Raw genomic sequence first — 27,445 nt, forward strand, 5'->3', positions numbered from 1 at the left:
GTTACAACGGTAACTAGACGGATTGTCACTGGCGCAAAACCTAATGGTGACATAATTTATTACATTTATGATAAAACGTTGTCGTACACCTTCATGCCCACACCGTCATCTAACCAGGTCTAACCCCCACTTCAAGCAATCTGCTCAGTGCTGTGGGTTTTGTGGCTGAGGTATTAGCACTGCTGAGCAAAGAAGCCTTGAGCTCGAAGCTACAGACTGCCAGAAACTTGGCCATCGTTAGAATTATGTCTCCTCTGCTATGAAATGATAGCAACGCGACATGTGGTGACTTCTCATTCGCCCATCTGATCATAAAAAAAAAAAAAAAAAAAAAAACGCCAGGAAATCGACAGGATATAGGGGCAGTCGTGGGCTGGAGGTTAGAGAACCAGCCCCGTGACCAGAAGGTCGCTGGTTCGATCCCCAGAGCTGACCGTACATGACTGAGGTGCCCTTGAGCAAGACACCTAACCCCCAACTGCTCCCCGGGCGCCGTGGACAGGGCTGCCCACCGCTCACTGCCCCCTATCGTGTAAGTGGCGTTTCACTTCACACATAAATGCAGAAGTGACATTCTCCGTTGTGGAGCCTCTTAATATTTGCAATATACATTTGACCACACAAAAATAAAACATGCTTATTCGCATGACCAGAAAACTCATTTCACCTTGACAAAATACGGATTCCTCCCAAAACTGACAGCAAGTTAGCTGCAAAAGGCTGGACAGGAGAACGGGCTTCTATAGCTAACAGAGCGTCTGTACCCGTAGACTATCTGGATAAAGAAGAATAGCTCATGTAGGGCAAGCTATATGAGCAGCAATGACCAAAAACCACCTTAATCAAATAACAGTCATGTCTCAAGTAGCTGCAGCCCATGAGGCCAATGAGTGGATTTATGTAATTAGCTCTCTGTAGAGTTTGGTGTTTAATTAAGCAATTAAACACCACCACTGGTAATCCTCACTTTTTTAAAAATCCAAAATATTATCTTTTTAGGCCTAGACTACCTTTTCAAAGATGCATCTCCTGTGACAAACTGAACAGCACAAGTCGACTGAACACCTTGAATGACAGTGATGTCTTATTCTTTTAATTGATGAGTTGTTCTAGTGAACAGACATAAGAGACAAACGTCTGTGCATCTCAAAGAAAAAAAAAAAAAACCCACACTAAAATTAAAAATAATCACGTACGCCCTGTCTGAGCAGGGCTGGTCACAATGCAAGACGTAAATACAAGGTTTTTGTCTGCTTTCCAGAAAGAATTCACCCCATATCACCCTCCTCACCTCAGGCTAAAGAATGTTTGCTAAACTGCTGCTCCTCCAGAATAAGAGGCCTAACCTACTTTCCTGCCTCACTTAAATAAGTAAGCACTTGTGTTTCCCCCTTATCCTGAATTATTCACAGGAAATGGTTCTTTTGTAGGTAGCACAAACTCTGCACTCTGATTGGTTGACCTGAGCTGCGAGAGAACAGCGGCTGGCTTGCGCGTGGTTTCCACGGAAACTGTGTGGTTGTCAGGACGTAGCCTGGTGTTGGTGGCAATACGCCCTCGGGTCACCTCAATCTCATACACCATCTAACACGCATACACATGCTACAAGCGCGGGGCAGTGATGTTTCAGGGCACGCTTTCACACAGCTAATAGGCCGCTGTTCAGACCACCACACCACATCAAACTGCACACTTCTCTCCAGCGGCTGAAGCAAAAGGCCATAGTCCAGTCCCTCCGGGTGAAGCATCTGACGTAACTTCCTAATGCGCCACAGAAAAGTTGCAAAACACATGGAAAGACAAAACGAGCACCAAATGTGGCTGTGCTCATCGCCGTCACTATATCAGTACTTGAGTAATCTACCAAATATTTTGTCAATTTTTTCTAATGATCCATGTTTAAAGGGCCTTGTGACCGTAAGGTCGGCGGTTTGATCCCCAGAGCCGACAGTACATTGACACACTGAGGTGTCCTTGAGCAAGACACCTAACTCCAAACTGGTCATTTTACAGGAGAAGGAAAAAAACCTGCTTTACTTTTAATGGAAGTCAATGGAACCAGACGTCTTTCCAAGCAATTTTGGGTCGTTTCTTTTGGTCCATTCATCATGAAACTTACTAACAATGTAAAGACCAACATGCATTTTTTATTTATATTAAAAACTGAAAAATGTTAAAAATGGAGATACAAGGTTTTCTTCCAACAGCAGTAATATTTTACATATTTATATATATATATATATATATATATATATATATATATATATATATATATATATATATATAGAGAGAGAGACACACACACACACACACACACACACACAAAATGTGCAATTTTTTCTCTCTTTCCTTTTTGGCTACATTTCCTTGCAACGGTCTTATCAACTCACAAATACATGGGCCTTCACACACACACACACACACACACACACACACACACACACACACACACACACACACCTAAACAGTGGCAGTTCATTTGAATTGTAGCCTATGTGAGGGGGAACTACCATTGGTTTTAGCATTAGCCTTGTGTCTGCTGAGCTATTACCAGCTGAGCCAGTGAAGGCTGGAGCAATTACATTCTGCTTCCTTCCATATTAAAAAACAGCTGTTTCATCTTTTTTTGCCACAAAGCTTAAAAACAAGAGAGAAAGAGAGAGAAAGGAAAAAACAAACAGACGACGCGTTATCTATACCACTGTTACACAAACACTCCACGGCTATCAACCACTCACCTATAAAAGTCAATGGCGCAACATAAAAGATTAAGGAGCCAACAATAAAAGTCTACACTGCATGCGACTCTTTAAATGAAACATGTTAAAGTGCCGCAGGCAGTACGCACTTATTATGGTAGGATGACATTAAGGTACACACAAGAAGGCCTGCACATACTGCATATAGTGCTAGACAATATACTGCATACAGTGGTAGACAATAACATATTCGCCCGTAAAATCTGTCACTAGCTTATCCATCAATCAAAAACAGGAGGATTTTGCAGGGAGGGGACCAAAGATATTCTGCAAAAAAAAAAGCATGCAGGCTCCAGCTGACGTCGATTGTTAATGTTATTTTGTCCTTAATGCTTATTTCACAAGTTCACTTATGCAAAACACGATACATCAAATGTAACAACTGATTATTGCAATACAAGCTACTGTGAAATGAAACCACAAAAGGCCACAATACCATGCTCTCTAATGTAGAGGAGCCTCTGTCGCAAGAGGCCGTACCGGATGCAGGCATTAACAAATGACAAAATAATAACGTGCGCTCCGCGAGCCTGTGAAATATCACGCATTCAGCAGTGAGCTCTGCGATATCACCGTGTCATTCAACTTCAGGTGCGAGTGCTCCTCAACGTGACACGGCACACACACAGCGTAGATGAGAGCGGTAGAAATGACCTGTTGAACACAACTATGAGCTCAAGGCCTGCAGCAAATGATATGTTCTTAACACCAAACTTAATGACACCCAAAGCTTCTGCATAGTGTGACCAGGTCTACTCACCTCATTCAAGCTGCTCAGAACTCTTAGCCATTTCTGTTAATTCTATATATTAATTATATTTTATGTGTAGCTCACAGAAAGGAGGATGCACTGATGTGAGAATTGTGGCCTGGTGGCAAATTCCATTCATTCTCATGTGAACATCCGCTGACGCCGATGCATGTACATTTTTGTGCATCACCTAAACAATAAGCACAATAACTTCATCATCAAGTACCGGTTTGAGATATCGGCCGAGCCTAAACACCTGTCTAATGCCGATCCATCTTTTAAAAGCAACCATCTGCTGATAACTACGTGAAGCCGATACTATCCCTAATAATACCGCATCCCTAAACGTTACTTACTGAATTGTCACTGTGGTGTTGACATTCAGAGTACTGCTTATTATTTTAAACGTTTGCTTACAAATAAGATACAAATATGCTCCTTCAGACTACTCCACTGGCGCTTAAGACCACTTATGCACCTTTGAGGGTACATCTAGATCATCGTAATAATAAACCTAGTAATAAACATGCATCATTTGTACCCTGACGAACAGAAATGTACCTGTACTGTATCCTTTTTCTGACAGTTTGTAATATGTAATCTGCACGTTAAAGAGGAATGTTTCTCATTTTTACTCACCGGCCACTTTATTAAGTACAATTGCTTGTTAACACAAACAGCTAATCAGCCAATCACACGGCTGCAACTCAGTGCATTTAGGCATGTAGAGGTGGTCAAGACAACTTGCTGAAGTGCAGGCCGAGCATCAGAACGGGGAAGAAAGGGGATTTAAGGGACTTTGAACATGGAGTGGTTGTTGGTGCCAGACGGGCTGGTCTGAGTATTTCAGAAACTGCTGATCTACTGGGATTTTCACACACAACCATCTCTAGGGTTTACAGAGAACGGTCCGAAAAAGAGGAAATATCCAGTGAGCGGTCAGTTGTGTGGATGAAAATGCCTTGTTGATGTGAGAGGTCAGAGGAGAATGGGCAGACTGGTTCCAGATGATAGAAAGACAACAGGAACTCGAATAACCAACCAAAATCTCTGAGGAACGTTTCCAACACCTTGTTGAAAGTCTGCCATGAAGAATTAAGGCAGTTCTGAAGGCAAAAGGGGGTCCAACCTTTTCCTAGCAAGGTGCACCTAATAAAGTGGCTGGTGAGTGTATATTGCTGTAATGAATGTGAACAGGTAGGAGGTTTTATACAGACTATTAAAGGAGTCATGAAAACATCAAGTGGGTTTTTCTAACGTCACAAGGTCTTTCTGCCTTTTAATGGACGTTAGCCTTTCTAAAGGATGTGTATGTCACTACAGTAGAGTCAGCGGCAGGAAATGACCTGCCTGCCTCCGGCCCCACCCAGAGGCTGATCAGCGAGCGCTCTCTCTTACACGCATATACACACGGTCACGTTTTCTCCTCAAATGGGGGCAGTGTGAGTCAGGGGTGCCCGCTCATCTACTGATAAGAATCAGTGAAGCAGCGCTGGGGGCGAACGTCTCATGCTTTCACTCACTCAAACACCATGAAAGGAGCTTTTTGCTCCAATCAACATACAAGCCCAGCAGCCTGAAACACACAAGCCTTTCAAAAATCGTGAAAAAAAATAAAATTTTCCCAGCTTCTTTAAAAATAAGAGACGTGATGTAGCAGCAATAGTAAGCACCATTAAAGTTCTACTGAATTCTTCTACTGAATTTTTCCTGATGTCACAAAAATCAGCCCGTTCACATCCATCCACCAATTCAGCCCACAGCAGTTCACGTCGACGTTATGAGGAGCGCGAGGAGCCTTGACTGCTTTTTAAAGGGGCACAATACAATCACATCACAACAGAGCTCATTTACATATATCCGTCTTAAAGACCCAGTAACAAAAAACAGCCTGTTTAATTCTAATGGGCGAACAGAAGCTGCAAAATTGTCATGTAGAAATCAACAACGCGAGTCATTTAACGTGAAATGCTCCTTTCCTCACTTCTACTGTTGAGGCACATTAGACAGGGGTGGGAAAATAAGATTTCAGACTGATTCACAAATTTTTATGCAATGCTCTGTGTTTCCCCTACTGCAAAACAAGGTCACCAGAGACTTTGTGAAATGTGATATGTTGGCACAGCTTGGCTTGGAGGAGGAAAGAAAATGCAGAAAGAAAAGGCCTAAAAAAATAGTAAACATGGGAAACCACAAAAATATCCTTAAATAAATATCTTAATTTAAAAGTTTAAGCTTAATTTACTGAGTTAAATGTAAAGACGCAACATTAAAAGTAAAAGAGGTTCTCTGATCTTTTTTTTTTTTTTTTGTTATTATTTTTAGATTTTAGTTTAGAATTAAATATTAAATGCCCATATCTATCACTTTTGTCATGTTTTATCCCCCCCCCGGGTTAATCGAGAACATTTTATGCACAAAAACAAAAAAAAAAGTCATTGTTACTTTCATTGTTATCAGCCTTTAAGACTGATATAAGTAAACACACCTTATAGCTTCAAACGGGGGCGGAGCTAAAATGCTGTTGGCTGAATATGGGGTACTTCGTGAATTAATTGTTTCTGACATCACATGACAAAAACAGTGAAATCAGAAACAGCCGGTTTTGCAGTTTACTTTCCACATTCGGACTCTATAGTGATGTTTTAATACTACAATCAAACAGCTACAGCTCCTTTAAACACTACATTTTAATGGGAAATACAGATCATAATGTAGGTCAAACACAAAAATGCATCAAAAATCACATCATAATCCCATCTTGGCATCGAAACTGAATCGAATTGTGAGGTACCGGGAGATTCCCTTCACTAACACTAGCAACGTCAACACTGCCGAGTTCTGCTCGATCCCGTGTGCGCACATTCCACACTGCAGTCGTGTGAATGTAGTCATTATGTCACAGCTTGAGAGAGAAAGAATTACAAACCCTCGTGCCCAGCCGCTCTACAAGCGTCTCAAAGCGGTCTGTTTTTACCTATTACATGTTTTGTGTTCAGTTGAAAAGCCATACTGCTCCTGGAAGAACTGCAGAAAGTGTTGCAAGAGCACCACTGAGCCCAAGATGGCAAAAATGTGCTAACGTGGGTGGGTGTGTGTGTGTGTGGGTGGGTGGGTGTGTGTGTGTGTGAGAACTTCTTGCTCGGACACAGGAAGCACCTGGACAAACGTGGGAGGCCGCAGAGTCTGTGAGCAATTCTGAAAAGCTCAGTCTATTAACCATATGTTCTCTATACATACGGCAAAAGAAATAAGGATCTTACATGACTCGTATACGCATGAAGCGCATGAGCACACGCGTACACGTACCCCTACAAGCACGCACTCGTGAAAGAGAGAGCCACGTGTTCGTGCCTGCTCCGCTGACCGCGGCGGCGCGGTCAAAGCAGCACAAAGCTGGCATGAGCTGTACCTCTTGGGAAATGCATGTCACCTCATTCAAATGACATAACCGCGGGTTGCGCCTCCATGCAAAACTGGTGGGAGGCTATCGAATTCCACCGCAGTTTAAAATGACACGTGTGTCAACGTAAGGCTAACGGCAGCACCATCGGCCGTTCGCAGTTTGAAGACACTCGAACTACACGGATTAAATAAAAGCCTCCAGGTAACGTAAAAGCTCTAAATCAACGGAAGGTCTCTCCTAGAACCGAACGTCCGAGCCAAGAATCACACAGGAATTCTTAAGTGCCATCCGTGTTCACAGCCAGCTTTTCCTCGGTCTAGTTAACCCCTAAACTCTGAACTTCTGATTCAGTAAGTAAACTTGCCACTCATACCCTATTTTCTCCTCAGTCATGTGAAGCACCACCACTGCCAGTGATGCAACGTCACTGGACAGCTCAAGCAGTACAGCTCTGAGTGATCCTGCCCACCCAGCCAGCTCTCTTGGACTCCCAGCCACAGATGGTTGGGGCATCACCTGGTAATCAAATCACAACCGTTATTAATATTTAGACTTCATATTTAATAACTACTACGAAAGCAATATATAAGGGTGAGTTTCTGAGGTGTTGCCCACATCGTTTAAATTATTAAAACAGGGGGGGGTAGGAAAAAATAACACACACACACACACACACACACACACACAGAGAGCTGCCAAGTCATGGTCAGAAAGGAAGCAGAGTGACTGACTCTGATTGGAAGCTTTGAGCACAGGACAGAAGGAAGGAGGGATGAATGTGTGCACTCATTTTCTCGGCGGGGGATTTTTTTAGAGCAAACACAGGATGTGAGAGTCATGGGGCCTTCAACCCCTCTCCAGAAAGAGAACCAACCAAAACTCGCTTGGAAACTTACGACAAGCCTTCTGCGCAGCACATCTCCGTAACGTCCATAGCTGGGAGTTCTCAGTGTTTATTCACAGGCCAACTTCATAACCAACTGCCTATATTCACAATCCCTGACCAATCCACACCATCGTGTTTACACAGACAAATCATCTAGTGCGTTCTTCTCTTCTTCGCCTTTCTGTTGGTCTCCGTTTGCATTTATTTGATTAAATACATTTCCACCGACTTTCCTCACTGTTACTGCTTTTTATTTCACGGTTACTTTGTCCTGTGTGTTCTAGAAATTCTAACTTGTTTTATAGTGATCACAGGCTGAGGCCGAGCACGAGGGTTCACTTTGACACGTCTGCAACAGAAAGGCTTCGGTTTCATGTCGTCGTATTCTTCTGCTGTGTCACTGTCAGGTTCCTCACGAGAACGAGTCTGGTCACATGTATCGGCTCGTCAGCTTATCTATGATCCACATTCTGCTCTGACTAATCCAGTCCAGCTTGCGCGGCTCTAACGTGATAAGAAAACCTGTTCGCGCTTAAGCGCTGCTGGAGGGCTACCGGAAAAGATGATCTTCAAAAGTTAGCCACCAAAATGGGGTCAATCCCTTATTCATGTTATCTGGAGTGCCCCAAAAGCTCCTGTACAGCACCACCATCCAAGACGTTTGTATGCTGGGAACAGAATTTCTCATTCTTCACACTACCAAATCTTCTTTCTCTGCAAGCATGCTTAAGCAAAGACAACGAAGCCAGGCATGTTTGAAGGGAAGTGGGAAGCTTTTTACCACAGTAACTAATCAAAAATTCCAGATGAAAAGTTAGTTGGGACTAGTTTTCCACAGGTAGCTGGGGTGATGCCACAGGATGTCTGTGAAGCCAACAATATTGCACAAAATTAAACTTTTTTTTGTGCCGTTGTTTTAATGATCCAAGTCACTTGGATGCATTTTAGCCACAGAGAACACAAATAAATGCTTCTTCGAGTGCCTTCATACCTAAACTCCTTTTCCACGGAACATAATATCATTATTCCTGACAAGCAAGCAATCTTCTTCTTCTTTCGGCTGCTCCCTTTAGGGGTCGCCACAGCGGATCATCTGCCTCCATCTTGCCCTATCCACTGCCTCCTCTACTTTCACACCAACCATCTCCATGTCCACCTTCACTACATCCATAAACCTTCTCTGAGGTCTACCTCTTCTCCTTCTACCCGGCAGCTCCATCTCCAACATTCTTTGCCCAATATATCCACTATTCCTCCTCAACACATGTCCAAACCATCTCAACCTGGCCTCTCTGGCTTTATCTCCAAACTTCTCCACCTTCACTGTCCCTCTGATCTGCTCATTTCTAATCTTGTCCATCCTGGTATCTCCCAACGAAAATCTCAGCATCATCTCCGCCTCCTCCAGCTCAGCCTCCTGTCTTGTAGACAGAGCCACAGTCTCCAGACCACACATCATACACTGACAAGCAAGCAAGCAAAATTTATTTATATAGCGCTTTTTACAACAGGTGTTGTCACAAAGCAGCTGTACAGAACAATCAGTATTACAGAAAGAAAAGAAAAGAAAAGAAAAGAATATCCGGGTCCGAGCCCCCAAGAGCAAGCCAGTGGCGACAGTGGCAAGGAAAAACTCCCTAAAAGATGAAGAAGCCTTGAGAGAAACCAAGACTCAGAAGGGGAACCCATCCTCCTACGTCTATTTGCAAAGGATTATTATGACTTGAGATTATTTCCACTGATCGCTTTACATAAGGTAAAAACGACTGTCATGGCAAATCCGTATGGGACTGAAATCACGGAGAAGTGCTGGTAAAAATGACATTACCCCACCTCCCCATGTAAAACTGTCCATGCCCAATTAGTACTTTAGTTCACTTGAACGCTTAAAATGATCAGTAAAACTTCTGAGAATCTGGAAGGTTTCAACAACACTGACAACACAAACCGCCTCCGACTCCTGTCACCACTCTCAAGGTTGGCTCTGCTACAACGCGGACGGGCCTGACTGAGGTTTCGGCTGATGGCTGAGCTCAGGGCAGTATCAGGCATTCCCACAACCCAGCAGAGATTAAAGGGGTTGTGCACGCACTCCAGAAAACTCACAGCCTAACGCGCATCACTCTGAATCTTACAAACTCCTAAGGGCAGTCAGTACAGTCTGGCTTTTTCTTCAGTAAACTAATTGCCCATTAGCACATGGCATCATCAGTCTTCAGCTCCACCATCATTATGGCTTCTTCTTCCACACCATGCATTTGGACGTTTGACATTTCTCGCCGTCATGCTGATTGGTCCGACTGAAAGATGCCGCACAATTAGAGTAATGCCAGAGGCTCATGTCTCGTTTGCTGGACAGAGGTCATGCTAATGACTGGCTGTTGATGGGAAAGAAGAAAATACTGTTTTTGACAAATATGGACAGCAAAGCAACGTGGGGCAGATATTAATGAACAAGCAAGTGTGAGAATATCAAAACAAGCGCTGTGTGAATATTGAGCTTTAAAGTGTTTCTCGGTCAGCAATTTTTCTTAATCTGCTGCACTTGAGTTAGCACGACGTAACTAAACCACGTCCACAGAAATGATTAAATACATACCTAAACTGTTCATCAGGATGTCTGATTAAATATAGTAAAGAAGCAAGGGTGTGCAATATGGTTATATTGTATCATTACCATAACATTTATATACACACACCATCATATCATCAACATTTTGAAAGTTATATATGGATATCTACAGTGGTGGAGAGTAACTGAGTAAATGTAATTTGTTACTGTACTTAAGTAGTTTTTTTCGTGTATCTGTACTTTACTTAATTGTTTCCATTCTGGGCGACTTTTTCCTTTCACTCCACTACATTTCAGAGTCTAATATCCGACTTTTTCCTCCTACATTTTGAGAAATCTGTCGTTCCTTTTGGTTTCTGTGTGTATAAAAACGTAACATGTCAAAACAAAAGAAACGGAAAGCCAGAGCACCAATCAGGGCCCAGCGGTCACTTTGTTCTGAGCTGGTTTTGACCTGTTGGTCATACCGACCCAGTGCAGCACACGGTTCAACGTCAGCGCAGCAGCATCAAACTTTGGGAGCACATCCGTCACCTAAATGATGAACTAACCTAACTTTGTGTAAATAGAGCACAATATAGAAATATGTCCACATATGCAGTCGAGACTGACGCGGCTTTTTTCTGAATTTCTACAAACACCATTTCATTTTATAGTAAATGAGTTTGGGCTGGTTTATGTTTATGAACAGACGCCTACAGATCAACATAGTAAAGGAGCTCATCTGTGATCCTGAGTTTAAAGCCAGTTTTTATTCAACTTAAACTTGGAACTAAGTTGTAAATAAATCTGAAACTGAAACTTTGCTTGTGTGTAAAAAGTGATTTCAGAGCCACTCGGTTCTCCCTGATGGAAACTGTTTACCTTCAGTGTTTTGTGCTTCTGATCATTTTAATAGACGTCAGCGTCACTAATTAATGACGTTCTATTAAAAGACTGGTTTACCAAGAGAGACGCTGGAGGACTTTCACCTGAAATGAGTTCATGAAGCCAGTCTGTTTATAAAAATGATAACAGGACATCAGAGCCAGAATTACTCTTTTAGTACTTTTACTTTATACTTAAGTACATTTGAAGGTAAATACTTTAGTACTTTTACTCAAGTGGAGGTCTAAAGGGAGGAACTTCTACTTTTACTGGAGTAATATTTTACCTTGGGGGTCTCGACTTTAACTCAAGGACATGATTTGTGTTCTTCGTCCACCTCTGGATATCTAATATCAGACCAAAAGAGTGCCAAATCAAAAGTAAAAAGTAACTCACTCTTATTATGCAAACTACCTGAGTCACATTATTTAGTTCATAATATTAAAACATAGATCAGCTAAAAAAAAAAAAAAAAAACGTGCCAACTCCATTCTTGACTGATTACAATCACATTCCCTTAATACCTCCACTCAAAACCTTCATACCACCAGTTTTTGAGAGGTTTTGTAATGTAGCATGACAGTATTTTGTTGGTTCCAACGTATCAAACGCCAGAAAATGCATCATGATACGTATTATGTATTGTGAAAATGTCTTCAAGTGTTTTTGCCCACCCCTACTTAAGGATGACCACATTCATTCTTAAGCACTTATTCAAAGTACAGAGCCCCCAGTAGCCCAACACATGCCAAGCACATTACGGCATCGTTTCCTGTGCTGTGAACAGTGCACAGGCTGGTTCTGGGAATGTTCAAGATTTACTGGGTCAGCTTTGATCCCTTTAAAGCTCCACAAACTTATACACAGAGCCCCCCCCAACCCACACACACACACACACACACACACACACACAAACTGTCTGTATGGCAAAAATAATGTTCTGCAGAAACACACAAAACACTTCTTTTGGGATTAAACTCCAGTTCACGGAGAGTTGAACAGTTTGTTGTGTTTCTGAACATGACTGACTGAGTGTGTCCAAGAGCAGACACAATATTTGAGTTTGTAGAAGGATAAATGTGAACGCTTTCATGCTGACACAGAAGGGAAGGAGGAACATAATAGCAGAGCTGACGAGGTGTCGGGAGGGAGAGAGAAATAGCTTATTAAAAAGAGAGAACAAAGCCAGAGGGGGAAAGTAGGGCGCCTCCGTTAAACACACTAAATGTGAAAGACAAAGTCAACGCATTGACTTCAGAGACGGAACCCGAGCAAGACGTTCCTGCCGCACACGCTGTGAACTAGGAATAAGCGCAGGAACATCACTTCCCGTCGGGGGAAGACGGAGAAAACAAACCGACCACTCAGACTAACAGTTTCGTGAAGCTGTAGCTTTAAGCTTTTACAGGACTGTAAATTGTGAGTTTTGTTCTTATTTCTGAATAAGTAGGCATATTACAACTATGTGAAACATGGTGGTTGGGATAGTGTAGTGGTTAACACCTCTGCCTTCTACACTGTAGACTGGGGTTCAGTCCCCCACCAGGGCAGCACCCTACACTATACCAATAAGAGTCCTTGGGCAAGACTCCTAACACCTCCTTGGCCTACCTGTGTAAAATAATCAAGTTGTAAGTCGCTCTGGATAAGAGCGTCAGCCAAATGCCGTAAACGTAAGTACCTTAACGTGACCGTGTTGCCAAGAATACCTTATTGCTCTATCATTAAGTATGCTTAATAGCTGATATTAGCTAGATATCAGCTACTGTGAAATACGGAAATACATGGTCGTAGACGATCCACCCTGCAGAAAATACCTAGTGTAGAACACAATAAGTACGGTATCCAAAACTCTGGCTGTGTTGTTAGGTCTCATGAACTCATCTGAAGGGGAAGCCTCTGCTACTCATCCACCAAGAAAACCCACTAATCTCCATCAGCATTTTTTGAATAACAAAACATGCTTTCAGGACCATTTCTGCACCACTGAAATATCGCAAATGTACAATACCATGTTCCCTCAACATGTTTTCATGATGCACGACACCCATCACAATATTTTCCTTTTCGATAATATAGAATAGACAAAAAAAAGCCCCAGCCGTGCCGCATTTACTGTCAAATTATGAAGGAGTATTCAACACTTCCAAAGAAACTGGCCTAATGATGCACTCTTTGGAATGAAACATGCAGCTGTTCAACATTTAAGTATTGTCAATATCCATGATATGCCTAGAAAAGCTTACTACGACATTATTTATATTGCCCTGCCAAAATCTTGTCCCTTTTTTTTGTTGGGTTTTTTTTTCTCCTTTCCCTGTGATTAACTGAATAACCGTCCACTAACTCGCACAAGCATTTGAACAAACTGGTCAGGACACACATTCCTAAGGTGAATATGCCCAGGTGATCACGCAATGTGATAAACAACCACTGTTTCTGCTGAGAGAAATGTACTAAATCACTTTGAATCAAAAATTAATCATCACAATCAAAGTACTGCTGCAGGGCAATTAGTATTTCTGTGAAAACAGTATAGCCCAAAGAGTGTGATTTGTATGGCTAAATTTCGTTTCTGGGAGCTTGAAAGAAGAACAGGTCATGTCACAGCACAGACCTGTTAAACGACATGTCATATCATCCTCAAGCATAATGAGAGATGTGAAAGGTTTTCTTATAAAAAGAGCATATGTGGTGGTATAATTACTGACAGGTGTGTTCCAGTTGAATGTTTAAGTATACAATAAAAAAATAAATAAATAAAAGCATAACTATATACACTCACTGACCGCTTTATTAGGTACACCTTGCGAGTAAAAGGCTGGACCCCCTTTCACCTTCAGAACTGTTTTAATTCTTCGTGGCAGACTTTCAACAAGGTGTTGGAAACGTTCCTCAGAGATTCTGGTTGGTTATTTGAGTTCCTGTTGCCTTTCTATCATCTGGAACCAGTCTGTCCGTTCTCCTCTGACCTCTCACATCAACAAGGCATTTTCGTCCACACAACTGACCGCTCACTGGATGTTTCCTCTTTTTCGGACCGTTCTCTGTAAACCCTAGAGATGGTTGAGCGTGAAAATCCCAGCAGATCAGCAGCTTCTGAAATACTCAGACCAGCCCGTCTGGCTCCAACAACCACGCCACGTTCAAAGCCCCTTAAATCCCCTTTCTTCCCCGTTCTGATGCTCGGCCTGCACTTCAGCAAGTCGTCTTGACCACCTCTACATGCCTAAATGCAGTGAGCTGCTGCCGTGTGATTGACTGATTAGCTATTTGTGTTAACAAGCAACTGAACTGTACCGGTGAGTGTATATCAGTAATATCGGTAAACTTGCCACAGTCCTGTTAAAATTTTCTCCATCTTTTTGTGATGAAACGTAAGAAATGCCCGATTCATTTGAGTATTCCAATAACGACATTTCAGATGGTAAACTGAGCAGACACGTAATAATTACAGAAGCTGAGCTGGTAAACACGAGCACAAAGCGCCCAGATCCCACCTTTAGTATGAGCACATGTTAGGCACATACTATGGAGTGTTTCACGTTTGACAGTTTACGGTTGACCCATACGGTATCAGTTGGTAAAGCCCTGTTGAACCAAGACTATTGGAGCCTGTTTAAAGTCAACATGAAGCTTGTTTTGTCATGTTAGTTCATGTCACAGTCATATTAAGCACAGTTCGTCATATCACATCAACTTTTAAAAGGCCAGATTGTTTTCATGTCACTTCTGATTGAAGTGAAGTGACTTTTACCTGCCCTGAAATGTCTGGGTTTGATTACATCACCGTGCACTCGTGGGTAAAATATTACCCAATACAGAATGTCTCACCTGTCACTCTAATCGCCCCCACCCGTCACCGAGTGCTTAGCTAGCCCAGAGACCCTCCCTGATGTTTCAGTCAAATATACTTTGCATGATGGAAGAAAAGTTCATGTTGACTCTGCTCCTGCTTTATCCACAAAGCAATTTGGAAAGTCATGAAAGTCAACAAGGACTTCTTTCTGTGTTCCTGTTCTAATACACTATAACACACCGCAGCAGCAGGCAGCTTTGATTGACTTCTCTTACTGCTTATCTGGTGCTTTTCTGCTGCTGAGTTGAGAGAGAGGTTAATAGAGCGCTTAAGGGCTAATCGACTGGCTGGATGTTTTTGGGGTGAGTGTCCTTGTCCTGTCTGTATTTCGTGAGTGGGTGTGTTTGAGAGACAGTGAAAAAGGATGGCATGGATGAGTGCTGCAGGCCAGACAGTGGGGAGTGTGAGTTTAATGATGTTTTCCTACATTCACCTGTGCAGTCAACATCTTTCATTGCACCAACTTAACCGTAATTAGGTACAATTGCTTGTTAACACAAACAGCTAATCAGCCAATCACACGGCAGCAGCTCAATGCATTGAGGCATGTAGAGGTGGTCAAGACAACTTGCTGAAGTGCAGACCGAGCATCAGAACGGGGAAGAAAGGGGATTTCAGTGACTTTGAACGTGGCGTGGATGTTGGTGCCAGGCTGGTCTGAGTATTTCAGAAACTGCTGATCTGGGATTTTCACGCAGAACCATCTCTAGGGTTTACAGAGAACGGTCCGAAAAAGAGGAAACATCCAGTGAGCGGTCAGTTGTGTGGACGAAAATGCCTTGTTGATGTGAGAGGTCAGAGGAGAATGGGCAGAAAGGCAACAGGAACTCAGATAACCAACCAAAATCTCTGAGGAACGTTTCCAACACCTTGTTGAAAGTCTGTCACGAAGAATTAAGACAGTTCTGAAGGCAAAAGGGGGTCCAACCTTTTACTAGTACCTAATAAGGTGGCCGATGAGTGTATATTACTGATATTTTACTCTGTAATATGAGCGCTTTAATGCGAGTGTGTGACTGAGAAGGCAGAGATGGGCTAACTTTAGCTGATGTGCGTCCACTTTTCCACAAGTGAAAAGACATTTGACAAACTAACATGCTGGCACACCACGCACTCGTGAGAAAATACCTGTGAAAAGACCTCATTATCATCCAGCACTGTACCAGTTAGCTGCGGTTTTAGTTCATTAGCTCATCTGAGACACCCTCTATTATTCATATAACATGACAATCTACCTTTCCCCCAACCAACTCGCAGGAATAAACCATGTGCTGTTATTTTTGGCACAACACCAGTGCTGTTATCTGTTGGGCCCACAACTCTGCATTTTTGTTATCCATCAGTTAACCGCTTCATTAATTGATTCATGCTTCATTAATCAATTAATGCTTATGGATGCTTAAGGACACTCATATAGCAAATTAGTTGGAATGCACCCCCCTAATAAATACAATCAGTGTGAGCCACCAACTACTGTTAGAATGATATATTGTTCAGATCCCACAGTGTGCCGAAAGTTTGCAAGTTGGCTTTATCTGGCATTGTAGCCAGACGTAGGGCGGTCTAGACAACTCCCAGACACAGCGGATCAGCCCCACATGCAGGGAAAGCTCCATCCTCACAAGCTGATTATTGCCTAGCCTCCAGCAATACCACTGAGACAGCTGAGGGACGGGGCACCAGAGGAGAGAGCAGTACCTAGGATAGGTGGTCGGTAGAGAAGAAGTAATGAGAAAGAACGAAAGTGAGAAAGAGGCTACACAGAGCAAGAACGCATTAAAAGGACGGAGAGAGAGGAGGAACGAAAAAGGCTTGTGTGTAGCTATATGGAAACTACTGTTAATGCAGACATTTACACCCAGGGAGGCCCAGCTGACCTCTATGCTGCAGTCACTGTTATATTTCTTGAATAAAACCCAGTGTTATTCTGTTACTCCTCATTTCTCAATACATACAGTACTCACGCATATGAATAATCATCCTAAATCACTAATGCCTGTTTCATGTTGTCACATGTAAACAGTCAAGCACACATCTTTAAACCCATAGTCTTTTCTGTGTGCTGTAACCCTTCTAAATGTTATTGCTCCTTATAATACGTACATATAAAGTGTACAGCTCTGTTATTGCTGCTGTAATTCTGCAACGTCCTGTGCAACACAGACAAATTACTATTATTGCGAATATACCGCCCAGTATTGTGATTGCAACATGCCTTTCATTATAGAGGGCAACACTGGTTTACCCAGCATATTGGTTGAAGTTCTTCCTAAAGCATCTGTTTTGTCTATCCTTATATTGGTATGCAATAGTCCCATTACTAAACAAATAACAATGGACTGTACCCTAACACACAGACTTAAACACCACTCAACACCACTTACATCTGTTGTATATACTGCCCATTACTGTATATACTGTGTAAATACTCTACCTGTTCATAAGTACATACTTATCCCCCTTCATATTTATAACCTGTTCATAGTTCTTTATAACCCCTCATATTTATTCACAGTACTTTATAATTTCCCCCTTCAGATTTATAATCTGTACATTCTTGTTTATAACCTGTATAACCCCCTTCATGTTCATACCCCCTCATATTTTAACCTGTATATACTGTACTTACTGTACATTGTAACACACACATTTATATTTCTGCTAAGCACTTCTGGATGGAGGCAAACTGGATTTCGTTGCTTTGTACCTGCGACATACGCAATGACAATAAAGTTGAATTCTATTCTATTCTATTATTAGTCCCCGTTTTGGGACTAATGGGTCCTTTAATCTTAAAAAACAAATAAGTACAGATAACACAGCAAACAGACAGCGGAAATTATGCAAAACGTTATGCCACTTAGCTGATGGGCAGTTTTCAGACACGCCAAGAGGGGAAAACGCTCTCCCACTGTGTAGCGAGCTGCAGTCTGATTCTGATGTAGTCCAATTTGGTTTTGAGGCAGAAGACATCAGAAAGTGATATGAAAGGAACGATGTGGAAATCAGACCACCAGCCACGCAGTTCCTCCCGCACTGCCTGGTCAGCTGCGTCACTCGATGCGATGGTCTCAGGGCCTGAACTTCAGACACCAGCAGCTGGCGTGGTACTAGCAATGGCTGATGGTTGTAGATATAAGAGCGATATGAAAACGTACAAATGAGAAAACGGACTTTTGGACGCGAAACAACGTTCAGCCCCGTTTTTGACGGAACTACAGAAGCTGCTTCACGCTCATGCGTGGAATTAGAAGGCGATACGGACGCGGGTCGGTCTTTATTTAGTCTCTAAATAGAGATGGACCCGTGTCATGTTTCGCAAACTTGCATGTGTAATGTTTCTGTCTACGTGGTCTCGGTCCTACGCAAACGCGCAGCATTTTGTGGCACTTGCGTAATATTAACATTCTGAAGTTACACAACTGCTGTTTTGCAGTTGATCCGCTCAAAATGGCAGAGAGAGGGCCTATCAGGGAGCCATATCTGTGGTGGCAGTTGGCACTCACACTGGTCTCATACAGTGGCCCAGATCTTGCCATCTTAAGCAGCTTTAGCTCTGTTCTGAACTCAGCCAGTACCAGGCCAGTACGGCAGCCAGGTCCTGGCCTTTTTAGCCCCGATTCTCAACCGAGCTGGCACAAACTGCTGCCTCAGAAGAGCAGACAGGGTGTTTCCAGCTCAGCACATGATGGATATTGAGACAGGCGTGGTGTTATCACATTGAAATTTTCCTGTTGTAAGTGTTTACAGTAAGCAGCCAGATTCCACGCCACTATTCCCAGAAATGAAAGCGCATTCCAGCCATTAGTCCAGAGCTTGTGATGTTTGGAAATTAGACAACAGTGCATTGCCCTGGTTTTCTACGCTCAGCGAACCTTGTGAGTCTCCTTGCAGATGCCCTGACCATGGCAACTAAGGACGTCTGGGATGTTGATTAAGCTGTGATGATTTTAATATTTTCGGTGTTTAAACTTGTCGAGGGTCATTTCATCACCACTGCATTGTGACACTACAATTAGTATTAGGGGTGTAATTATTTCAACACGTATCAAAGCGTCAGATATGAAACAGTACACAGGTCACTGCTGAAGCTCTCTTATGCATCACCTTTTGTGGAAATAAATGCACGCACCCATGGCTAAAAAAACTGAGCTTTTTAGAAATCATCAATTCAAAGTGTCGTGATTTTTGGGGTTTACATTGTTAATGTGTAATACAGTGGTTTTATTGGAAGAACCTGAATTATTATATATCTGAACCAAACGTGTGGTACATTTTTAGAGCAAAGGAACTGAATTTGGGCCTCAGAAATAAAATAAATAATAAAATAAAATAAAATAACAACTGAAAATGTGTACAAGAGCTAACATACATAGCACAGATTCAGGCTTGGGATGCTAATGATTGTGCGAATAACTTAACAGACAGAAGAAAACGTCTGACCAATGCTTTTGGTTAAAAAGTTTATTTAATTTCTGATAAAATAACTCCTGTTTGAATTGGTGGTATAGCCTTAAGGTAAGTGATACTTTTTTAATCCCACAAATGGGGAAATTCCACCTCTGCATTTAACCCATCCATGAAGTGAAACACCACACACACACACTAGGGGGCAGTGAGCACACTTGCCCGGAGCGGTGGGCAGCCCTATCCACGGTGCCCGGGGAGCAGTTGGGGGTTAGGTGTCTTGCTCAAGGACACCTCAGTCATGGACTGTCGGCACTGGGGATCGAACCGGCGACCTTCCGGTCACAGGGCCGGCTCCCTAACCTCCAGCCCACGACTGCCCCAAGCTATAAGCTATCAACTTTATGTTGACTTTTGTTTAAACTATGCATATGGACCAAGTCAGCGAATATATCGCTGCTGTAGGAAACATCATATCTCTATTTTTGTAAGTTTTCAGTACAGTGATCCCTCGTTTTCCGCGGGGGATGCGTTCCAAGACCACCCGCGAAAAACGAATTTCCGCAAAGTAGAGGAAAGATATTTTTTAATGTATTTAACAAGTATTTGGACTTTTAAAACCCTCCCTGTACTGTTAACAACCCACCCTTTGCATTAAACAGTCATTCTATAATGTTTTTCAGCTGGAACTTCATGTGATATCCTACCAGTTTCTTTAATAGAGTAATTCCTAATCTTCTCAGCAATCGTCATCATTTTTCGTTTGTGTTTAGCTTCAGTACCAGCGTTGGATGAAGAAGCACGCTTGGAAGCCATTGCAGAGGGTCAAAATCGCAAAGAAACGCAAAAAACACTCAAAAAAGTAAAGATCAACTGAATACGACCGCGCTGTAAGCAATCTCCTGATGAAGTGGTCGCGAGAGACTCGGAGAGAGAGACGACAAGGAGTCACTGGGTATGTGAGCATCTTTCAAAATACCAATCACAGTCAGTGGTTCCACTGACTTACATTAAAAGTAGTTTTTTCCTTCTCCTCTAAACTTTTCATTTTGGAGATAGAAGGTTTTCTTCCGACAGCAGGGACACGTTCATTAACTTGGGCTAATAATATGTGGTGAACGTTAGTAAGTAGGATAAACCGCGTTACTGTTATAGCTGCTACACTAGGCTGCAGTTTTTTTTCGATCAATGAAGCCTAAAGCCTCGTTTACACAAAACGCAGCGTGACGTTTTAACAGGCCACGTCCTTAATTTTAGGTGTTGTTGTTAAACGACTCATCACTGACTAACAGTCTGGTACATTTACGGCATTTGGCTGACGCTCTTATCCAGAGCGACTTACAATTTGATCATTGTTACACAGGCAGGCCAAGGTGGTGTTAGGAGTCTTGCCCAAGGACTCTTATTGGTATAGTGTAGGGTGTTTACCCAGGTGGGGGATTGAACCCCAGTCTACAGTGTAGAAGGCAGAGGTGTTACCCACTACACTATCCCAACAGTCAAAATAACTTTTTCAAAAATGTGCATCTCTAAATCAGCTTCTTAATGTGCTGTACTGAAAAAGGCGTGGCACCGAGACGCCGCCGTATCATTTAAAATCTAATTTTTTAATTCGGTGTCGCTACAGCCCTGCTTAGACACTAGTGTTGAATTCCACCGTCGTGACTCCTGACAGTCCTACATGTGTTACAGCCACAAAAAAAGCAGAAATACAGAGTTTCTCTAACAAACCACCAGGCTTCAGCCTCCATCAGAGCCATTTAAAGGCTTGGTCACTGTGAAAGCAAGTATGGTAGCGGGGGAAATCTAATTTCTTGCACTGAACACACCAGATGCAGGCACGACTCCACTCCACCCCTCCCCCATCACATCTCCCTCAGCAGGCGCAAGTGTGTGTGTGTGTGTGTGTGTGTGTGTGTGTGTGAACTCTGGCCTCTGGCTCTGTGTCTTACACACAATGCCCGCACAAAACCAACATCCACACATTGGAAGGGAAAAAAAAACAAGAAGAAATACGTATGAATCTCTAAAACATTACATACAATGCAATATTGCAGTTCCAGGAGGAGGGTTTTACTCTGACCTCTGCTCTCAAGATCTAATGTCACCACTTCAAAGCCAAGGGCCATTCACACCCTGCGGCTGAATCAATGTTCTAACAAACCGGAGATGACAACATGACAAAGCCAGGCGGTTGTCACACCCCAGCACTGCCATTGTCCAACTGCCTGTTCATCAAAGCTGTCTCACCCCTGAAGTATTCAGGAGAACTGGGAAAAGTGCTAAACGCATAAAGAGGGTGACACTACTCTGTAAGCCAGAGGCAGTCTATAAGATCACTCCGTACAGAGACGGACACCTTTTACACTCACGTAGTGCAACACCAGCACTGTAGGGCTCTCACCATCACAGCCATCGTGAGCATGGCTGGAGGACCCGGGGAGGAACTGCTGCAGAAGGAGCGAGAATGCTCAGACACAATCGACCGAGTAAGCTGAATCAGTTCCTTCCTGCAGACCAACAGCGTGTCCTCCTAGGAGCAGCGGCGGACGATGTGACGATACTTATCGCTATGGTGATCAGGTATGCTTTGCTGGGTTTATCACAGATGCCGTCAGTTCACAAAGAACACATTCTGCATTAAACAGGGAACATAAACCCGCTCAATCGGATTTAGTGAAACGATAAATAAAAAAAACGAATGTGTTTTTTTTCTACATGTGCCACTACTTTGGCCATATCGTCCATCTCCCGCTTAACAGTACATGCCATTCAAACTACCGTAAGCAAGCACCACCGCGATCAAATGATGCTCCCGTCACGCAACGTTGCCATGACCACCCGCACTCCAAAGCACTGCAGAGCGCTGTCCAATTCCAAAGCAGCTGTATTGTCTATTTCTGGAAAACTGTGGAAATTAACTTATTTGGGGAAGTCTTATAGAGACAGGAAGGCAACAAACCATATTTACATTTAAGAGCGACTTACGGTTTGGTCATTTTACACAGGTAGGCGAAGGTGGTGTTGGGAGTCTTGCCCAAGGACTCTTATTGGTGTAGTGTAGGGTGTTTGCCCAGGTGGGGATTGAACCCCATTCTACAGCACAGAAGGCAGAGGTGTTACCCACTACACTAACCAACCACTATGTGCAACAGCAGCCTACAGGAAGTCACAGCAAATCCAGGTTTCGCCCACAGCGCAGCTGGGGTCAGGTTCATCATTGGCCTTCTTTCCCCTCACGCCGACTTCTCACTGAGGAAAAAGCAGGCCTAACATACCACCATTAACATCCAGACGCAGCAACACAAGCATCCTTATCACATCAGACCACACAGCGAGTAAATACACGCATGCAAAACTCAAACGATGTCAGTGCTGGATCCCTGACCCTGCTTGCTCCATCAGGAGGTCTCTAGGTCTTGGGGCAGCCTCAATGTGTCTTCACATAAATATGCATTGCTAAAGGGCGTGTTATAGTTCATGTTTTACCAAAACAGTGGTATATCACAAGTACATTCAGGTACGCCTTTGTTGTGAGCCTCTCATTTATTTGCTCCTAATCTTTTGACCAAACTCGAGAGGGTCGTGGACCACAGTCTGCTGTGGTCACACTGCGGATCCCAGGAGGCGTTTAAGAAATCAACACCACTGCTTCTCTAGCTCCGACTTGCCCAGGCGTCAAACCATGGCTTTCTGGTTTAGGTTAACCCCGTTTTTGACACCGTTTTCGTGCCCGAGAGCCCAGAAGAGCTGCACTTCGGTTTATTCGAGCTTTTCTGAGTGCTCTCGGTGGGCTGAGGGTGAAGCCCTCCTCTTCCCCGCTCTCTCTGTGCTGAAAGGGCCCTGCTCCTTGCGCAATATCCGCGGAGCTCCCTCCCACCACCACCACCACGCCGGACTCACAGAAAGCACCCCTTTAACCCGTTAACGTGGACCCGAGCTCGAAAGTCCAACAGCCGGTTTCTTTTTCCGAGCTTTAAAGCTGGAGGCGAAACCAAAACAAACCGCACGCCGCCGCTTTAACGTCGCTGGGTGGACAAAAGACGTTAGTTAGCTGCAGCGGGCTAACGCTCACCTAGCTCTGTCCAAACGTTACTCCGACACGGAGACGTTCTTATTTTTTGGCGTGGTTAAACTCGACAGCGCGTCTCATACGAAAGGAAATCTAACAGTTCAGACCTGTGTAACTTCACGTAGGAACAATGTTGACAATATTTGCCCAGCTGACCCGCCCTGAACGCCCAGAAAGTGGCAGAACGCATCGCTTAGCGTCAGCTAACCGAACCCAGCTCGGTTCTGTCTGGCTACACTTCTCATAAACATGCCGGGGGGTGGTCGTGGGCTCGTTTAAACATCGTCGTTGGTGTCTTCGCGATACTAAGAAGGGGGGGATGTGACCCAACGGCACACTCATGTAGCAACCGGGCTCTCGGACCACATTGAGTTGCGGCGGCTAACCGTGGGGACAGGAAAGAAAAGACAACGTCGAGGTTTCCACACCTCCCAGCCCGTAAACCGCCAAGAGCGGTACCGTTACAGAGGAGTAAAAACGCGAGACTGAAGCCGCCGTCTGATTCGAATTTCCCCGTTCCACCTTAAATGGTGCGGCTGTGACATTGTGACGCCTGAGGCGTTCCAACAGTAACCGCGGCGCCATTTAAGGTGGAACGGGGAAATGCGAACAAGAAGCTGGTTTGAGCTTCGTCATAAAAATGAGCTTCAGCTTTTGTGGAAGCGGGATTAGGCCGCGGCCACGGCCGAAGCCCAAGCCCAAGCCCGCCGGAGTCCAGTCGGCACAGGGAGCTGCGGGACTGCGCTTTATCTATATCGCTAGGGAGTAGAGGGGGGGTCTGAAAGAAAACGGGGAGCACCACCGCAAGCAGACTCAACCCGGAGGAATGTTACTGGACAGGGAGAGCAGGAGGTATGTGTGTGCGGGTGCATGTGTTTGTCTCTGCTCCTCTCCTGCTGCTCCTCCTCACCATGAAGTCGCTGCCGAAGTTGTCCTCTCCTCTCTGGTCCCCTGCTCGCATGGCGTGAACCCCCTGAATGAACTTCCTCAGGATACTCGCCTGGTCCATCCTCACAGCCAGTCCCTGAATAACGCTGCTCCCCACGGCTAGTTAATTAATCCGAATACAAAAGGATATACAAAAATAAATTAAATAAATATCTTTTAAAGAAAGAAATCCCCTCTGTCAATTATTCCAACATCTTTTATCGCTCCATGCTCCTCTTTGCTCTCCGATGAAGGAAGAAAAAAAAAAAACAGGTAATCCAGTCTAGAGATATAAAATTATCTCCTCTTTTAACGCACAGGCAGTTAATATTATTACTTGTTTTTATTCTTCTTTTATTAATAATAATGGTAATAAAAACAAACACCGGTTCGCCCCTCCCTGTCTCCACACTGCCACATTAACAACTAAACTCTGAAACAAAACTGGCTGGACCGCCCCAAAGCCGCTAGGACACGTTACCACCCCCAGTGGGATCGGCGCGCTCTGATTGGACACTGGCAGACGGTAGCGCACGTCGGATTGGACAGACTGAGTGTCAATCAAATACACGCTAACGCTTCTAGTCACTAGCGTAAAAGAGCAGGCTGCCAATCACGTGGTCAGCTCGGTAAGTTTCTCATTGGTTGAAGCCCGTAAGCCCCTCCCATGTAGAGTCCACCCTTGTTTAGCTCGGGTCTGCCTGCCGTTAGGGTGACGTGTGGATGATCGAGAAACAGAAATGTATGTCTATTTAACGTCTCCCGGCTCCCAAACATGTATGTTGCACAGAAATGGGTCACGTTTGCAGTAATTACACGACATTTCTGTCATATATCGGGCTTATATCTCGTCATTGTAAAAGAAGAGTACAAAGGGCAGTTCAGATTACAGAATGGCGCTGTCCTCAGGCTAATTCTGACAGAGATGTGTTTGTAAGTAAATACACCAGAGCTGGGTAGGAACGCGCTAAATTTGCCAGGTTACACATTCACACAAATTTGATAAATGTTTCCCACTTAGCCTAAGTTCTATGGCCCACATCCTTGGCTTGGTTCTGGCCCAGTAAATGGCTGGGTCCTCAGCCCAGGTCTGACCCGCACAATGTTAAGGGAGCAGAACTAATGGAAGTGGCCCAACTTTGGCCCAACTACATTGATGGGACACAACATTCAGCCCAAAAATCTTCCCACAAATATCGACACGAGGCGAAACCCTATTGAGCTGTCCAGCATCTGGCCCGCATCACCAACATCTGCCTGGTAGTCAGCCATCACTCACACTGCAAAAAATCAGCCCAGAACTGTCAGAGAACATTCTCGACGCTTGCCTTCAACGCGCCTTGAAGGATGGCGGGTCAAGCCGAGCTGTGCTCGAAGCTCGAAGGGCTCGTACAGTTCAAGATTTCACCATTGCCATCAAGTACTTCATACAGTAGGTACATCTACCTTGCAGCTACGCTGTCCAATTTACATTTTATCTGCTTCGCTTACCAGTTCTGCAATTACAGATTGTAGTCAATCTGTTTCTCTACATAATTTATCTTTCTTTCTCATTCATCAATGGCCAGGACCCCCACTGAGCAGGTCTTGGGTGATGGACCATGCAGTGAGTCTGGCATGGTAGTAACATCCACAGTTTGGATCAGACACAGCAGTGTTACTGGAGTTTCTGCGCGACTCAGTGCCACTGCTGGCCTGAGAATAGACCACCAATAAAAAATATCCAGCCGACAGTGTCCTGTGGTCAGAAACTGACCACTGATAAAGAACTGGTAAAAGGACTAAAACAAACTGTGCAGCAACAGATGAGCTATCATCTCTGACTGTACTTCTGTACATGGTAAACCAACAAGGTAGTAGTGTTTAAAAAAGTGAACATTAAACGAACACAGTGTTTAAAAATGGAACTGCAGCCCAAAAATCCCTCGTCAGTGGTAGAAAGGGGGATAACGAATTATGCTGAGTATAAATGGACTATAGTTTGTAATCATAGAACAACAAAGTGAACCTGTAAGGTAAGGCTGACGAGATGGACAATGAGTGTAGATGAAACCTATTAGTGTCCAGTAAGAAAATGTGTCAGCTGCTTTCTACTTAGTTGATTTACTTCTGTTCTGTCGTATCACTTTCAAGATTTATCATCTTATGTTAAACTGAAAGGATCCCAAACAGAGGAGAATATCACCTAATTAACTTCAGTTCCAGTGCTGATAGAAGCTGGATGTACTGATTTCCAATGCAGTTGTAGAAACTCAGTAATGAAAGTGTGTATATATATATATATATATATATATATATATATATATATATATATATATATATGTGTGTGTGTGTGTGTGTCTGAATTTCTAAATGGTCACTAAACTGCTCCTCAAAGAGATGGACTACTTTCAGCTCTATAGGCTCACTCAAACTGCTCCAACCCTGAGGGTAAACTAAATAAATGATGACATATATAAAGGTAGAACACAAACTACTGCTGCCAGGACTGCATTATAGTGACCCGTTTCATGTCCCATATTTTAAATCAAATTAATTTCAGGGATTAAATCTATAATATGTGCCTATATGATGTTTGATGCACTAGGATAACCTGTCTGTGTATAATCTCATCCAGAGGCAGGATCAGATCTCATCATGATCCTGTTCTTAATATCGAGTATTTTTTGCTTGTGTGTAGGTGGTGTTTTTATTTTTCCTATAAAACTTTATTTTAGTAAATTTATTGCTTGATTAAGTATTGAGTTTTTAACCATATATGTTTAGAAGTCTATTGTCTGTAAGCGTTGCTTAATCCTCTCAGTTTGTTTTTTAATATTCTTATAATGATAACATCACCTTTGCTTTTCATCCTTGCTAATCATTTGGGGCCTAATGACACCAACTGACATGGTTTTGAAAGTGGAATATTTTTGCCATTCTTCTTCTACCCAGGTCCT

At 43.4% G+C, this 27,445-nt stretch overlaps 1 protein-coding gene across 2 annotated transcripts in view; it reads right to left on the bottom strand.

Annotated features, from left to right (window-relative positions):
* The window catches only part of ptpn12 (protein tyrosine phosphatase non-receptor type 12), a 70,663-nt gene extending 45,744 nt beyond the window's left edge, over positions 1 to 24,919 (bottom strand). For both annotated transcript variants that reach the window (XM_017706423.2, XM_017706422.2), the window contains exon 1: positions 24,490 to 24,919. In XM_017706423.2, the coding sequence (XP_017561912.1) occupies positions 24,490 to 24,588 (99 nt within the window). In that variant the 5' untranslated portion in view covers positions 24,589 to 24,919. The remainder of the gene's footprint in view (positions 1 to 24,489) is intronic.
* Between the last annotated feature and the right edge of the window lie 2,526 nt (positions 24,920 to 27,445).

The sequence above is a fragment of the Pygocentrus nattereri genome, chromosome 11 (genome assembly GCF_015220715.1).
Source record: "Pygocentrus nattereri isolate fPygNat1 chromosome 11, fPygNat1.pri, whole genome shotgun sequence".
Classification (NCBI taxonomy): domain Eukaryota; kingdom Metazoa; phylum Chordata; class Actinopteri; order Characiformes; family Serrasalmidae; genus Pygocentrus; species Pygocentrus nattereri.